General features: G+C 51.5%; 1 protein-coding gene across 5 annotated transcripts; it reads right to left on the bottom strand.

Annotated features, from left to right (window-relative positions):
* Nucleotides 1–1588: 1588 nt before the first annotated feature.
* Nucleotides 1589–6669, bottom strand: TMEM106C (transmembrane protein 106C). Of its 5 annotated transcripts, none has more exons than XM_032876938.1 (8): nt 6618–6669; nt 5812–6023; nt 4856–4919; nt 4200–4359; nt 3968–4108; nt 3467–3516; nt 2932–2985; nt 1589–2047 (listed from the first exon to the last, which is right to left on the bottom strand). In XM_032876938.1, the coding sequence occupies exons 2-8, from the start codon at nt 5993–5995 to the stop codon at nt 1951–1953; spliced, it is 750 nt and encodes a 249-aa protein (XP_032732829.1). In that variant the 5' UTR covers nt 5996–6023; nt 6618–6669; the 3' UTR covers nt 1589–1950. The 5 variants fall into 5 exon arrangements, with proteins under 5 accessions (XP_032732829.1, XP_032732827.1, XP_032732828.1 ...); XM_032876936.1 differs by having other exon boundaries at nt 6540–6661; XM_032876937.1 differs by having other exon boundaries at nt 6499–6654.
* Between the last annotated feature and the right edge of the window lie 10007 nt (nt 6670–16676).

Raw genomic sequence — 16676 nt, forward strand, 5'->3', positions numbered from 1 at the left:
AGTTTTCTGGCTTGAGTAGGTGAACAAATGGAGATTTCCACCAGGTGACACAGAAGTAGTTTAGAACAAGAAAGATTAGAATACAGGCCAAGCCAGAAACTACAGAGATCGCTAGTAAAGTCTTACCTCTAAGAAACATACTCTCTCCAAATCTCAGTGCACTAGAAAAACAACAGAGACAGCAATGACGCCCAAGCCAACCACTTGCCCTTCCATTTTGGGGCTGCTGACAGCAAATTATATGCATTTACTCACTAATTGACAGATAGCATAATAAAATTGGGCAGAACATCCCAAAGTGTCATTTGGGATGCCAGGGATATAAATAGGCACGAGAATTCATACAGCATTATGCAGTCAGATGTGTTTAAAAATTCTAAGTGCTCTCATTTGAATATTGTAGCTGAATTCCAAGGCACTATGTAGTAGAAATGTTACTGAGGCACACGGCCATAAAATGTGACTCAGAACAGAGTAACCTTTTCAAAATTACACGAAAAATGGGCTAGCGGCCATCTGGGAAATGGGAAAACGAAAGAGAAGACCTCTAACTGTGAACATCTTTGTGCGTTCAGTGCACACTCCGTCTGGGACAGTGCTCTCAGGACCGGCGACGAGCTCCTGCTCCGCTGCACCCGACAGATGTCACTATCCCGTCCAAACACACCGCTGAAGGATCCGCGAGAGTGCTGAAGCTCTGCTTTCAACCCTGTTTTTGGGTTACTCAGTTACGGTCAACATCAGCCAAACAGTCATAAACTTTAACCATCGTCAGAAGATTCAGAGAGCAAAAATCATGAGGCAAATATTGAGTAACAGGAATGGGAACAAAAACTAATACAGACTCCCTTCCTTCATCTGTTGCTTGTTAAGGAGCCCAGCTCAGCTGAGTTCTGAAACCTAACTGCTCAAGCTACTCAACAGGATTCGCTGCCGTCATGGGGCTGCAGCCCACTCTCTGGGTGCCAAGAGGGTGGCCACCCATTAAGGAGCTTTCAGCCTCAGACCATGTCCTCTTAGCACTACAGCCCGTTGGTGGGGGAAGTTATTCCTCCGCAGGAAAGCAAACTTCACTGGGCAGGTGTCTGCCCCACCCACAGAGTGAAGCGTTCTGTCCTGGGAGAGCAGGGGGGCAGCCTGTCACCATGGGGACCAGGTGGAGAGAGAAGCAAGGCTGCTGTGGCCAAGGGGAGCTCACGGGGACAGGGCAGTCAGGCTCCTCTTCCTCCCTCCCATCCTGTGCTGAATCACTTAGCAGGCAACTATTCTAGTCCCCCCAAGGTGGCTCCTAAGACATCCAGGTAATCAGAGGAGACGCAGATGAATCAAAAGTCGGGTTTATTTTTCTACCAAATCCTTAATCCATGTTCCAGCCAATGGATGAAGGGTAATCAAGCCTCACATAGACTCTTGGTAAAAACAATTGTAACTTTCTACAGGAAAAAGTTATGGGTCTTGTTTTGAAGTTCCTAGGCATTTGTGAACAGGTGCAAAATTTTCCCCTATGAAACGGTCTGTGCTTTCTTAGGTATTCAAACGTTCTCACCCTGCTGCCTCTTCTGTGCAGACGAGTGAGACCACTCGGCTGCCCGGACAGTCCAACCTTCACGTCGCTCCACGGTCTGCTAACCTAGAACCACCGTAGGGTTTCAGTGCGTAATGCCCCAGAACAGCTGAAAAGACTGGAATTCAATTCTTCAAACTTGCTCTGAGTGCCTACTACTTGCTGGGCACAGGCTAGGCACTGGGCAGTGATTCTGCTGGTTCTGAGAAACACAGGTGGCGCCACAGAGAGTTCTCCCTGCAAGTGGCAGGAGGATGTCTGCTGGGGATTGAGAGAAACAACGTCTCCTCTACTTCTACCACCTGGGGTAGGTATGAAACTCAGGCCCTGGGAACAGATGTTGTCTCTTCTGGCAGGTGCTGCCATGGAAGAACCAAGAGCAGTTTCTAAACAGCCGTGGAATTTGCTCCACAATCCACATAGTGATGGGTCTCCAAGGAGCTCTGGGTCATGTGGCCAATGTATGAAATCTTCACTGAAGTTCTAGGGGGTAAAAAAAAAAAAAAACAAGAAGAATAAATTCGATTTTTGAGACAAAGTAAGAAAAATTGCCTAAATAACTTCTTGCAAGCTCAGGCAACAAAATCCATGGGCCCCAGATGCGTTATCTTCATGGTTATGTAACCAGGAGACCAGAATTTCGTACATTCACAGAAAGGCTATGTCACGAGGTGACTTCCTCAAGAAGCGATTCTAAACTCAGGACAATTTTACCCCACAGGAAACTTCTGGCATTGTCTGGAGCATTCTGGGGTGTTACAACTGAGGGCGAGGGGAAGCAGTGACTGGTCCTGGCACTTAGCAAGCAGAGGCCCGGGATGCTGTAAAATGTCTTTCTGTGTAAAGGACAGTTCCTGACAACAAAGGGCTGTGAATCCTTTGCTGAGGCTGAGAAACCCTGCTCTAGACCCTCACACTTCACACGCCCACAGCAGGTGCTTCTCATCTGTAGATTCCGCGGTCAAGATTCTAAGCCAGACCCTGCAGACCCATGACACAGAGTAATTTGTGTGGACAGAAAGCAAGCTGGCCAAACACTCAGTCCTTACACCTTGAGAAGCGTTTCGATTCTTTACTAGTCTCATTAGGATTCTAAAGGGATCACAAAATTAGACCCAACTTCATGGAGAAAACTCTCTAGCTGCCAACTCCAAATCTGGAGATCTGTGATTTGGACCCTGCATCTAGGGGATACCCAAGGGTCTACTCTATCTGTGCCTGTAAGGCAATGGGTGCCCCCTCTTTGGTTAGGTGCCTCTGCCTTGTGGTTCACACAGCACCTCCTGAGCAGAGGTGGTGAGGTCACACAGCCTGATGGTCTGGACGCAAACACAAAGGCCAAGGGGACAGGGAGAAGAGCCACGTACCGCAGGAAGATCACTATATTGTGCACCAGGATATCGGGCAATGTGCAGAAGAAGCTACCGAACAGCAAACAGGGAGACAGTTTGGTTTAAAAAAAAAAAAAAAGGAAAAAAAGAAAAGAAAAAGAATCATCAGGAGAGTGCTGAGTTAATGGTCAGCCCTACCTGGGGCCCCTGCCCTCCCCTTACCTTCTGACCTAAGTGCTACCAAGGCTCACTAGCTCGGAGTCCCCACAGTGTCCATGCACCCTTCCACGTCACAATACTTCTTGTTTTTTTTTTTTCAGACCCACCACAGAAATGCTGGAGCTTGGAGATAGATGTTTCCGGTGGCTTACCATTCTCTTAGAAATTCCAGCACCTCAGTCGTTTATCCAACAACACATCTTCCAAATAAACCTTAAGATGGCCAAAGCTTAGGGAACCCACAGGCCAAAGCCTGGGACTTAAGGGAGGACTGGCCCCAATCAACGAGTTCACTCTGAATCCCCTTCATCCAGCAGAGAGCACACATATAGAGAACAAACACTGTCCTTACTATACATAAGAAAATGGTCCTCCCATCTCAGCTTTCGCAGTAAAATTCACCTGAAAATAAGACACCAGCATCAGTCTGTGGCCAAGCAGGCCTGCCTGACCCAGAACAGTACTCTTATCAGCAATCCACAGACCTGGGAGCATTCTTCTATCACATATAAAATACTTCCCCAAGATGGTCCCTGACAGACTGTGTCCCTCTAACAATGTCTGCAACCCCTTCCCTTCTGAGGGGCCAACAGACTTCAGACTATAATACTTCCTCTTCTTGATTTATAGTGAATTGTTTGCTCTTACAAATTCTTTTGTTCCCCTAACACTTAAATGCTGATTTTTCTCCTACTTTCTCATAATTACAGGGCATGTCAGATCTTCCTCACCAAACAGTTCCTACCAATGCAAATGAAATGGAAAGCAAAGTCATGAGGCTATAGCATCCCAGAGTCCCCTAACTCCTCCTCCCTGAAGCCCATGGAGCAAGGACCCTAAGAGAACAGCATACCAGTTGCTCGCTCCGAGGTGGAATGAAGGAGACGTTAGTGGTCACATATGTGCCAACCACTGTGTTCATGTACTGAACCTGGCTGGACAGGCTGGTCACTGCCACTGAGTAGAAGTTGGAGTTCCTGATTTTCAGGGTGGCCTGCATCAGGGCAAGTGAGAAAACAAGGATGAGTGTTCCGGGTCCGAAACTTGCAGGTGCATGATCTGGGAAGCAAGGCCCTCCATCTTACCGTGATGGCAAGGATGACAAGGGAGTCCTGCTTATTAAATGTGACTTTCACCACTTTGATGCCGTCATCATCCACAAGGACTGAATGTGGAAACAGGAAGAAAACCACCAAACCAGATGCCAGGAGACAGAGCAGGACAGATAGGAGGACGTACTGCTTGCTGGAATGACACAGCACATAACCAGATGGGCAGTCAGATATCACGGTCCAGTTAGTTAAGATAAAATGCAAAACCAGGAATGAGGGGAAGGGGAAAGTACAAAGAGCCAGGAACCACAAACCAGGGAGGAATGAGTGGAGTGGGGAGAAGCCTTTAAAAACCCATTTGAATGCTGTCTGTCATCTGGGGAGAGAAGCTGAAGAGAGGAGGTCTGGGGACAGAAACATTTCTTCACCTCCCATGATACCCCTGTTTTCCAAAACCTTCCACGTCAACTCTTTCACTTGGCCCTTGGAATGTTTCTAGTAGTTTCCATAACCCCAGACTGTGATGGGGCAGAGATCTCTTGCTTGAGCACATAGTATTAAAGGAAATGGAGAATTTACAAGAATAGATAATAAAAGTTTTCAAAAAGTTAGCTGGTACTCATAAATATACGGGACTAGGGAAAGAAGGACAGAAGTAAGTATTGGAAGGTGAGAGGCATGAAACTCACGTTCTCTGAGGGCGCAGTCTCTGATCACTGTGTGGGATCAAAGCCACCAACTCGTTTACTTGTTCTAGGAAAGAACAGAACAATTATTTTCGTATAAAAATCCCACGCGCTGACTCCACTCTCCTTTATGTCGCACATCAACCTGCCGCCACACATGCTTGCCTGGAATTAGACATTTCTGTGATACAGGTTTCACATTTTGGGCCTAAGGAACAAGAAACAAATCTAGAGAGTGTGCCATAAATTGCAAAACATTAATCCTACCAGGACAGTGACATGGAGGTTGAGCAATCTAGGTTCCTATTCTAGTATTACCCCATGGCCCGGAGCTGCCGAATGGCCTTGGGGAAGTAGTCGTTCCCTCCCTAGGCCACTGTCTCCTCACGTGTCACAGGAAGGCATGTCCTATGAAGTGGATAGTTTCTAGGGTTCTTACCAGCTGCAAACACCTGTGACTCTCCATCTAAAGTGTTAAGGCTTTCTGAGGACCAACTTAGTGACAGATGATCTTGTCCTTAGTGGAGGCGCCACTCCTGAGCATCTGTTTTTCTCTCCCCACTTGAAATATTTCCAGACCTTAGGCTGTTAATGATTTACTACCTACTTCCTTGAAAAGAAGCTTCCAAGATGGTTCCCCTACAAAGCTGTGCCAGGCCTTATGAGTGAGAGCAATAAAGAGATGGGACTGTCAACAGATCCCACAGCGTAAAGCAAACTGAATGTTCCAAAGCAAGGAAACAAAGAACAAAAGAGTGGAAGTGAAGAAGGGCTTTCAGATATAAGGAGGCCAACAGAAGTTGTGGAACTTACCCAAATTTATCAAGTCAGCTCAGTTGGCTCCTGTCCAGGGCACTGTCTCTGACTATGACTGCCTAGAAGCAAAGCTCTGCCTGGGAGATGGAAGAAGCCCTGTGCGTACCTTGGGAATCCTTCCCATGATTACCAAAGCCTCTCACCTGTGGGAATGTAGCCGGTCCCCTGGCACGTGAGACAGGTGATGCTATCTCGACCGGTGAACTCCACATATGGGAACTGAGCAATGGCTTCTTCCTGCTCCCTGTCGGCCAGCAGATCCTCCCTGTTCTCTTTCTTTCGCTTGCAGTAAGAGGGGCGAGCAGAGGTGGAATGCTGGGACCCCATGGCCGGGATGTGCCACTTGTGTCATGTCCTAGGACATAGAGAGGCAAGCGAATGCAGGTTAGTGGCCCCACCGAGCCAGGAGAGAGCAAACTGCTTCTTTGTCTGAGAAAAGTGAAAACACAAAAATGACCAAACTGCCGTCGGTGATTTCAAACACCTTCAAACACCTGCGCGTTTTCTACCAGGATCATCATTTTGTAGCAATGCTCCCCACCTCCCTCCCACCTGCTACATAAAGCCAGAGGAACAGCAGCCCCTCCACCAACCTGCCCAGCTCCCCACAGCCCGGGGACTCGGCGCACCCCAGCTCCCACCAGGTCCCAGCCTCGCCCCTTCCCGTCCACTATTTGCAAACTCTGTGCTCTCTCCTCAAGAAAACCCTCCCGGACAAACAACAAGCCTCAAATCAACAACAGGCCTGGAGCTCCCCATCCCCCTCCACTCCCAGCCCCGGGAGGCGGGCTCAGGTCACACCCCCTGACAGAGTGACGCTCCGGGCCCACCAGAGTCGCCTAGGCGTGAGCGAACGCCGACGTCCCCAGACCTGCAGGGCGCCGACTCCTGGCAGCTCCTCTCCGGGCCGCACCCGCAGCTACCTGCCCGCTCCGGCAGGTTTACTTGCCTCTTCAGTCCTCCCAGCTGCCCTCACTCGCTGCGCACGCGCAGGAAGACCAGCCGCGCCGGGAAGGAGGTGGAGAGGGGGGGCAGGGAGGGGGAAACGCCGGCTTACGCTCGCGCATGCGCTGTTCGGTACCCAGATGGCAGAGGGCGGTGGAGAGCGGCTCCCGGAGCAGACTGGGAGAGAGGCAGACGCTCCGCTTCAGCAGAAAGGCTGGGAGGTGCCTGAATCAAGTGTCCGGAGGCGCGTTGCCTCTGCCTGGGGACAAGGAAGGAGCCTGCAGCTGCCAAAGCCATTCTCAACTGCCGTTTGAGCACAGGGGCAGTGTGGACGCTGAGGGTGTAAAGATGCTTAGAAGACATGGAAACTGCCCTGCCGCTGCTTTTAGGCGTCGCTTTTGCTAGTCGTCCACACACACACGAAGGCATGCACGGAAGGAGTTAGAGAACACTTTTAAAAGGGTGGGTTTCCCCCCTGCTTGTGCTCTTTTTCTCTCTCTCTTTGTCAAATAAATAAAATCTTTAAAAAAATAAAAGGGTGGGTTTCTTTGTACGGACTACCAGGTTAAGCTTAGCCTACAGCAGAGGGCAGACATTAAGCAGGTGACATTGCTTAAGATGATGCTGGAGAGAGGAGAGATTCTGAACTGAGCGGCAATGGGGAGTGAAGCTGGCCACCTCCTAGGTCCGCCACATCTGTATCTCTTTCCTCATTATGGGGAAGGCTGTGTGCTCCTGTTGTCTAGCCCCCTGCCCAGCTGCTGGTCACAGTCGGTCCACTGAGCCTTTAGAGTAAGAAAAGCTGAAAAAGACATAGTGAATGACACTTGTGAAAGACCATAAGGCCGACTTTACTAAAGGGGGCCATGGCAATGGGTATAAGGACAGACGCAATTCGGACTTGCTGTGGGGGGGAAGGGATTGGGCACAGCTCTGACTGCAACATGGGCAAGTAGGAATTCAGAGCCAAGGAGCAGAGTGGGGGTCAGTGCATGGAAAATTACTAAGGGGAAACTTTAAGGGTAAGAAGAATTCTGGCTAAACTGAGCTGAGAGGATTCTTGCTGAAGACAGGCCAGAGTGATCAGACATCACCTGGGGGATGGTGGAATGATCAGGTATCCAGAGTTGGGAGTTCTTGCTAAAACTGGATTCTGCAATAAGCACACAGATGGGCCTATGAGAAGTTTTAGGAACCTGACTAAAGTTTGGTCAAGCAAAGAATGTTTATCAGAAGCAACAAGGAGCCATTGTTCCTCTTTTTCTACCTCCCAGCCTGTACCTTCTCTTTCCTGAAATCTGGTCTTCACCTCTCTCTTTGCAAGCTCTATACTAACTTATATTCTTTATTTATACAAATCTTGTTTTGTTTGGGACAACAATATTCTCAGTTAAAAATACATCTCTCTGCCTTTCTTGCCATGTGATTCAGTTTGGGCTGAATGAGATATAAGCAGAGGTTGTGTGGCACTCCCTGGAAAGCTCCTTAAAAGGGGCAGAGACTCAACTGGTCCTTCAACCGTCCTCTTCCTGTCTGTAATTTGGACTTAATATTGGAGAAAGGGCAGCCGTCTTGTGACCACAAGGCAAGAAATGCATGTTACAGGAGGCTGGGTAGGAGCATGCAAGGAGCCTCGGTCCCTGTGGCATTTGGAGCCATATTCAGGCCCTGGACTACCTATCTTATGACTTCTTATTACATGAGAAAGATAACCACTCCCCACCAAAATTGTGTTTTGTGGCGTGTCTCTCACTGTGGGATTTAATCTTAAAAGATACAGACACAGGGGCGCCTGGGTGGCTCAGTGGGTTAAAGCCTCTGCCTTTGGCTCAGGTCCTGATCCTGGGGTCCTGGAATCGAGCCCCGTGTCAGGCTCTCTGCCCAGCGGGGATCCTGCTTCCTCCTCTCTGTCTGCCTCTCTGCCTACTTGTGATCTCTCTCTGTCAAATAAATAAATAAAGTCTTGAAAAAAAATTTAAAAAAAGACACAGATACAGACCTAGCTAAGGGTAAAGCCTGTGATGGCTTTAATCACACACTACAGAGGCCATGCTTAGGTTTCTATCCTCTTCTAACATCTGCCCTTAGTAGGAGGGAGGCCTCTTTCCTGTGTGAGGCCTTTCTTCCAAGTTCAGCTTTCTTGTCTGAGGACCCACTTCTGTTAGGGAATTTACCTGGGGAATCTGGGGAATGAGCCCACCCTCTTGTCACCTGGTGTTGCCTCACCTTGAGGCCTCTGTTGGAACCCTGCCAAGGACTGATGTCCACACTACAGATGGACATTACAGAAGGTCCCGGCTGTCCCAGGAGCAGGGACACTGAAGAGGCAGCAGCCTGATTTACACCAGCTTAAGAGGAGGGGGAGACCAGAGGAAGATGGAGGGCTGTGGGATGCTTCAAAAAGAGAAGGAAATGGGCCAAGCACTTGGGCCTGTGGTGAGGGTAGAAAGGACTTTGGGTGGGTAGGGGCTGTGAAGGGGCCCTGGGGACTTAATCAGCAGAACCCCTGAGACTTTCTCACAGTCAGCTTCCAAAGTGGGTCTGGTACAGATAGACTATGCTCTCCATTGTGGCTCTCGTGTCTCCTTGTCTCCCCAGCACCCAGCTCAACACCTGCATAGTAGGCCGTCAGTAAATGTTTGCGGAATGGCTCAGCCTGAGGGAGTAATCCCGGCATCCGCCCGCCCGTGCCATCCGGGAGGCGGTTTTAATTGGGCAGCACATTCCTGAGGAGACACCCATCACTTCTCACCTTTGCCTGCCTTCCAGCTTTGTCTCACCATCCTGGTTATGAGCCGTGAGGTTACATGAGCAGACATGAGCTCACTGGGGCGCTCCGGGTGGGCCAGGGCAGAGCAGGGCCAGCTGGGGATCCCCACACGCCCAGCCTCTTCCATGTCTCCATGTGCTCTAGGTAGCCCTGGCTGCCCATGCCGAGAGCAGGAGAGGCCCCAAGAGAGAGGGTGAGGCAGGGGACCGGCTCTGCTCCGCTCCGAACCCCTCCCCTGGGCCAGGACCGTACAGGGGAGCGTTTGGGACTCTGGCAGCCTCCCTCTGCACTGACACAGAGGCTGAGGGTGTAGAGCTGGGAGCACTTCATTCTGCTCCCTTTATTCCACACACAAGTGAGCTTGCTTGAAGTTAAGGTATGTGAAAGAGTCGGCATTTGCTTCTTTGAGCCCAGGAAGCAGGCCACCACCATGTCACGCTCTCTCATCCTCGTACAGTGCGCCACAGGCCTCTGGTTTGGGGGATGTGACTGCTTCCCTGGGGCCCAGGTGTCTTTGCCTGGGCTGGCAGAGCTGGTGCCCAGCGACCAGCAGGCCTAAGGCATAGTGCAGCCGTTCCCTACGGCGATGCCAGGGCCGGGGTCTCAAATCCTCACAGACCCTCCAGCAGGCTCCCTTTCCCTCATCTCTCCCTGCTGTCCCCATGGTTCCCCCTCTCCTCAGTGACACTTCAAGAACACCCGGTGTCATCTCTCCAGTGAGCTGAGCCCTTGAATAAAGACAGTAGAGAGCATTTGCTTAAAACAATCCTTTAACAATGATTTCTACCCCACAGACATCAAAGAAACCCAAAGGACCATTATCTCTTTGGAAGGCAGGACTGTCATACAGGGAAAACCAAAACACAAGCTAACTCTTAAAACAAACACCAGAACCAGATTCTCTTGTAGGGGGACCTGCAGGCTGAGGAGACAAATTCCTGGCCCCTGAACACTGGTAACAACTGTTCCAGGGCCCTCGTGATGGCTGTGGGGGCCTTGGGCCTTAGTAAATGCCAAGAGCCCCTCCGCTGCTGACAACCTCCGAGGAATACGCACGGTGAGTCAAACCTGTGTGTCCGCTATACACACGTGATATACCCCGTGCGGCTTCCACCCCTACAGGACTTGTCGCCCCTGGGCACCCCCACCTGGAAGTTCTGGACCTCCTGAATGGGAACTGTGTAGGGAGCTGACACCCGCAGGCCAGGTGTGGGAGGAAGTTGCCTAGGCTGGGGAACTGGAGAAGCCAAGGGTGGGCGTGCTGGATTTGAACTCCTCAGTGAGTGTTGGATGGAACCTGAGCAGGAGTCAGCCAGTTTTCCTCATCAACCTCCCCCAGCACTGCCTCTCTCCCCGCCTGTGCCAGCCTCAGGGACAAACCTCGTGGCCAAACAGATACACACCTGGCTGCTGTCAGAAACTGCAGTTAAGCTCTTATCTGCGTTCGCAGCTGTGCTGGGCATTGTGCCTCCGTCCCCAGTAGCCTCTGTCTGAGACCCACCGCACGCATGGAAGAAGGACAAGCTGTGAATGAGGGGACACCCCGTGCAAAGCAGGCAGTGAAAACTCTGGGTGAGGAGTGAGGGAGCCACAGGGCAGAGCCTGAGGATGGACGGTAGAGGTGAGCTTCAAGAGGATTTGAGAAAAACAAAATCCACACTCGACCCCATCCCAAAAGTCAACTGTCCGAAAGAGCACTTGGTGTCTTCTCCTCTCCATCTACAGTCAGGCCTTGTCTCATCTTTTGCCAAGGCAATACAACAACCTTCTTAGTAGGTTTCCCGGCTTAAAAAGAGTGATGGTACCCTGAGTATCTGTTACGTGTCAGGCACTGTAGTAGGCACTAGCTTCACGTTCAGTTCTCTCAGCAGCTCTGCAGACTAGGTATCAACACCCCCATTTAATGGACGGGGCCTCCGTAGCTCAGAGAGGCGAAGCATCCTGCCCAGTAACACAGCTGTATTCCCACAGCTGGAATACAAACGCCACTCCATCTCCGGCCACCGGCCCTTCCGGCTCCTCCTCCATGCTCTGTTGAGAGAGTGGTCTAGTCTTGTGGTCCTTTAATAAAATGCAAACGGAAATCCTATCACTCTGCTTCTTAAAACCTTCAGAGGCTCCTCACAGGCTTCAGGAAAAGACCCAAACCCCTTCCAAAGCTTGCAAGTCCCTTTCCACTCTCCTGCTGCTTTCTTCCCGCTCACCACACACTCCAACCACAGAAGACGATTTGCAACTCCCTCAACACGCTGGCTGTGTATGTGCTTGCTCATTCTATCCTCTCTGTGTAGGACATTCTTTTCTCCCTGCCCCACCCCACTCCACGCCCCATTTCCTACACCCGGAGAGATCCTACACAGCCATTCAAGCCTCGCCCAGATGCCACTCAGCAGTCTTCCTGCACACTGATCTCCTGTCATTCCCATCCCTGTACACATGCCCCTCAGCATCAGTGTGGCGCCATCCCACCTGTCCGCTGGACTCGTCTCCAGCCCCTGGGCTCTCCCCGCTATATGGTAACTGCCTTCTGAACCAGGGTGGATGTCCTGATAGACTGCAAACTTCCCAAGGGCAGGGATGGTGTCCCCGGAGCCTAGAAGAAAGCCTGGCAGAGAGTAGGAGCTCCCTAAATATTTTGTTGAGTGAGTTGGATGAATGAGTGGGGTGGGGAGCACCTTAGGACAGGGACAGTGTCATAGTCACAGGACACATTCTGTGTCCCCATCTCATGGCACGTGCTTGGTACCCAGTGGCCGTGCAGTCATGGTGAATGAGTTAGAGGCAGGAGGAGAGAGGACAGAGGGCCCCAGAGGCGAGGGAAGGCTGGACTTATGCGGCAGTACAGGCCCGTGCACAGCTCCGTTCCTTCCGCCAGGGGGCGCGGGAGGCCCAGCACTCGAGGCCTCCAACTCGGGGAAGTTCCCTTCCCCTTGAGGCTCAGACTTAAAACCTGCAGAGGTTTGGGGTTGTTCCCCTCCACAGAAGGGTCTAGGAGGCGGTCAGCTTCTAAAGGAAGGAGCCCACCCAAAGCTGGGTTACTGCAGCAGCAGGCCTGGGACTGGCTGGCCAGCCCTTGCCTGGTGGGACAGGAAGCAGCCCGCTCCTGGGATCTGGAGGCGCCTGAGGGCAGCCCATTCTGGGACAGTTAGGGACCTACAGCGGGCGGCTATGGTCAGGGCCTAACTGGTTCAGACCTGGGAATGGGCTCAGAGGCCCTCACATCATGGGCGTGGAGGCAGCTAGTCTGCACAAATTCCTGAACACTAGCAACTTGTTAGAACTCACACCTCTGTCTCCTGGCTCTGTCATGACAAGGCCATGCCAGTCAAGGCCAACCCAATCTTTCAGGGATTCCAGGCCCTGGGAGACAGTGACAAACAGGACATAATCCCTGCCCTCCAGGTGCTTCCCTGTCCTCCATGGAAGCCCTGCACCAGCCTCCTTCCAGTGGCTTCTGGAACCAGATGGTTGCATGGGAATCCTGGCTCAGCCTCTCCCTGCTCTGTGACTTTGGGCACTGACCTTAACCCCTTCTGTGCCTCAGGTTCATCATGAGTAACATTGTTAAAATGATGGAATAAGTTATTCCCTGACAGCCTCTTAGGAGAGTGCCTTTCAGGTAGTAAGCGTTCAATAAATCAGAGCCATCATCAAGATTATGATGCCCTATCCACTGGCCCTCAGAAGCTTACAGTTGAAGGCATACTGGAGAATAGCTAGATCGGTGTCCTGGCAGTATTGTCACCATCTTTGCCTTAGCTTTGAGCATCCCCCCAGCTGGTCGTTCCAAGTCCATAGGTGTGGAGAAGAGGACCCAGTAGGACTCAGAGGACTCTCTGCTCATGGGAGCACACCAGACAGATCCAGGGAGAGAACTGAGGCCCAGAGAGGCCAAGTGACCTGGTAAAGGTCGCAGAGACAAATAGAGGCAGGGCAGGGAGAAGAATCTGGTCCAATGACCCACCATCCTATCTCTTGGGGTCTTTGGGCCACACGGCTGAGTGGTCACTCTAGTGAGCCATCCATCCCGACCAAGATAGCTTGGTGATTTTTGTCTAAATTAAATCGCCCCAAACATTTGTATAAAAAAGAGTTTTTGAGTATTCTTGTTTTGTCTTTCAGCCCTCCTTACAGATAAGGGGATAGTACAAAGAGTGAGAATGAGAGAACTGGGCAGGTAAGGGAGGTGTTGAGGTGAGAGGCAGCCGAGGGTGCTGGAGGGATAGACTATGAATCCGGATCACTGTCCACAATGGCGGCGTGGCATCCCTCTCCTCTCAGTACTGGGCTGCTGTGAGGACAGCCCCTTGCGTGATGGGCGCCACACTTTGGGAGCTGGGCCTCTTGAATCCTGTTTCTGCATCTGCTCCTGCCTCCACTTTCTCTGCTCTTAGGGTTGTGGCCCTGCCACTGAGCTTAGTCCCTCAATCCCCGTTCTCCTTCCAGAAGGAACATATGTTACTTCCTCCATGAAGCACTTCTGTTCTGACCCCCTGTCAGGGACCATCTCATGTTAATTTGTTTGTACTTCTCTCCCCTTGTGTGATCCTGGAGAGGCAGCCTAGCCCTCAGTGACTGAGAGCTTGGATTCCGGAACCCCCCGAGCGTAGAGCCCGTCTGCTATGCCAGCTGTATGGTGGTGTGTGAGTTCCTTAACTTCCGCGTGCCTCAGTCTGCTCCTCTGTGAGATGGGGAGAACAATAGTACCTTCCTCACAGGATCGATAAGGCTTTGAGTGAGTGAATGCATGTGAAGTGCTTAGACCAGCACCTTGTACATAGGAAATCCTTTCTCAGTGGAGGCTGTTGTCATTGGTATGCTCCTGTCGGCCCTAACTTCTCCTTAAGCCCTCAGCTCCTTGAAGGGGGGGTCCCCCTCTTTTACTAAAGCCAATTTGTATCACCTCCCCCACAGCGGGTCCTTGCAGACTGTTTGTGGAGCAATGATGGCACCCGAATGCCCTCTCCGTGGTCTGCCACCGGGTCCCCTGCAGAGCAAGGTTGTCTCCGTGGCTGGGGCCCTTCCTCTCACAGCCCCGCCCCAACTCCAGCAACTTTCCCTGGCAGCTCCCACATTCCCCACTAACTTTAGGGTTGGTTTCCAGCTGTGGTTGGATTTTTCTGTTTGAAAAATATTTTAAGCAGCTGGTGGGGAAGGGGTGGAGGGGCGGGAAAAGAATAATAAATAAACTAGTGAAAGGAAGATTGTCTAAGTGACTTGAAGCTGCCATTGCCCACAGCTCAGTCTCCAGGTCATGCCAAGGGCTAGGGAGCTATCAGGTGACTGGGGGTAGGAGGGGACACCCTGGTGGCTCCCCAGGCTGAGGAGAGAACCTCACGGCCGCTCACAAGCATCTCTTGCGTCAGCTTTCGCTTTATGGCCCACATGAACTCTGAACATGCAAGAAGTAAACAGACAGAAAGAGTTGCTCTGCAGCAGGCAGGATTGAGGTTAGACACTGGAAAGAACTTACTATCAGCACCTATCCCTGAAACCCGCCTTTATTTCACCCAAGACCTGTTTTTCTCCAGAGCTCGACTTCCTTCTCAGCCTTGATGACGCAATATCTCAGAGAGCCCCCCATTCCCTCAGGGGCTTCTCATTCCCCCAACAACACCCCGTGCTCCTCAACTTCCGAGAGAAGTGCCATCCTCCCGCATCTCCAGCTTCATCAGTGGCCTCTTCTCTCTCCATTCTCCTCTGCCTCTGAGGCCTGTGGGCTCTTTTCCAAAACCCTCACCTTAGTCACCTCCCCACTGGCGGGGTGAGGCCTCAGCCAGAGACCACCTTCCCAGCTGGCAGAGGCCCAGGCCAAGGGCCAGGAGCAGGGGCCATGGGCTGCCCCCCACACAGATGGAAGTTTCACGCTGCCCCTGTGCTGGCCGGGGAGGATTGCTGAGACAGAGACCCACAGAAATTCAGGGATTCAGGCAGAGAGAGTAAATCATAGAGTCGAACAGAAGCCAAGTCAGAAAGAGACAGGGAGCAAGTCAGATGTGAGGGTAGGCAACTGAAGGCCACTAGGCAGTGGCCCTGGCCAGACCTACATGGAAATTCCTGTGGCCTCTGATGGCAGGGTGGGCTCAGCCCTGAGGGATGCCTGGTGCCATTGGGTGTGTGTATGGGGGCGGAGCATGGGGTCTCAGGCCTGGGTGGGCAGGGAGGTCCTGCCCTCCACACCAGGCCCTCCTGAAGGCTCCCTCCACTGGAGTCACAGCCTGTAAGGACAGTGATGCCCCTGTACAGACTGGGCTCTGGAGCCTTGAGGAGCTGTTGCGGGAGGAGCAGAGCGCCTTGCAGTCTTAGGAGCAAGGAGCAGGAGTAGGAGAGGCTGGGAATTGGGGGATGGAGGGACTGACCTTTCAGGCGAGAGCTGGAAATGGCTGGGCCTGAGGACCAAGGAAGTGGCCAGACTGTTGAGGACTAAGGGGTGGTGGGTAGGGGTGGAGAGTAGGCGGTCTGGGTTTCAGAGTGCTTTGCTCTTCGCGGATTGAGGATTACTCTGGCCAGGAAGTCTGGGTGGAAAGACATGCCCACAGTGCTCAGAATTCTGCAGGGCAAGGTCCCATGGGGAAGAGCCAGCTCAGGACTGTGAGCGGAGTGACAGCTGTCTTCGAGGCATCTCCCCTAATCATGCACACCCTAGAGGCACGTCTGCAAGAAAGACAACACAGGTCTAAACTTATAACTGAAATCGCTACTTATTAGGTGATCCTTACCTCTGGCTAACTTGGACCACAGAAAAATTTCAAGTCCCAGAGGCTGCTCAGGGAGAACAAATGGGAATTTGTACTTCCTAATACAACTGTACGTTTATGCAGAACACGAAACCTTGCAAAGCATTTTTTTCTTAGTAAGAAAAGTAAGATTTCTATTAAACATATATGTAGAGTTTAATAAATAATTTAAATCATACACCCATGTTTCCACGGGCCAGGTCGAGAAATAGAGTACCATCAGCACCCCGGAAGTCCTTTGTGCCTCCCTCATTGGCCCCACCCCTCCGCCCCAGAGAGAACTGTCTCCTGACTTCTGTGATCATTATTTCCTTGTTTATCTTCCAAAGCATTGAGTCTCTTAGATAGTATCATCTTTGAGTTTCACAGTAACCTTATTATTCCCACTTTACAGATGAGAATACTGAGGCTCAGAAAGGTTAGATAACAAGTCAAGGGCCACCCAACCAGTAAGTGGAAAACCAGGAGGATATTTGGATTGCCTGATGCCTGGGGCAGTTTCTTAGTCAAATCAGAATCCCTGGGACAACCCTGGTGTTGGAATGTCGGAGAGCGG

This window comes from Lontra canadensis, unplaced genomic scaffold (assembly GCF_010015895.1).
Source record: "Lontra canadensis isolate GAN:19392208 unplaced genomic scaffold, GSC_riverotter_1.0 scaffold59, whole genome shotgun sequence".
Taxonomy (NCBI): Eukaryota; Metazoa; Chordata; class Mammalia; order Carnivora; family Mustelidae; genus Lontra; species Lontra canadensis.

Coding starts and splice junctions, on each gene's coding strand:
- TMEM106C (XM_032876938.1), bottom strand. CDS start 5,995: ATGGGGTCCCAGCATTCCACCTCTGCTCGCCCCTCTTACTGCAAGCGA. Junction 3,517..3,967: donor CACCTCGGAGCGAGCAACTG/GTATGCTGTTCT, acceptor TCTTATTTTCAG/GTGAATTTTACTGCGAAAGC. Junction 2,986..3,466: donor GGACCATTTTCTTATGTATA/GTAAGGACAGTG, acceptor GCTGTTCGGTAG/CTTCTTCTGCACATTGCCCG.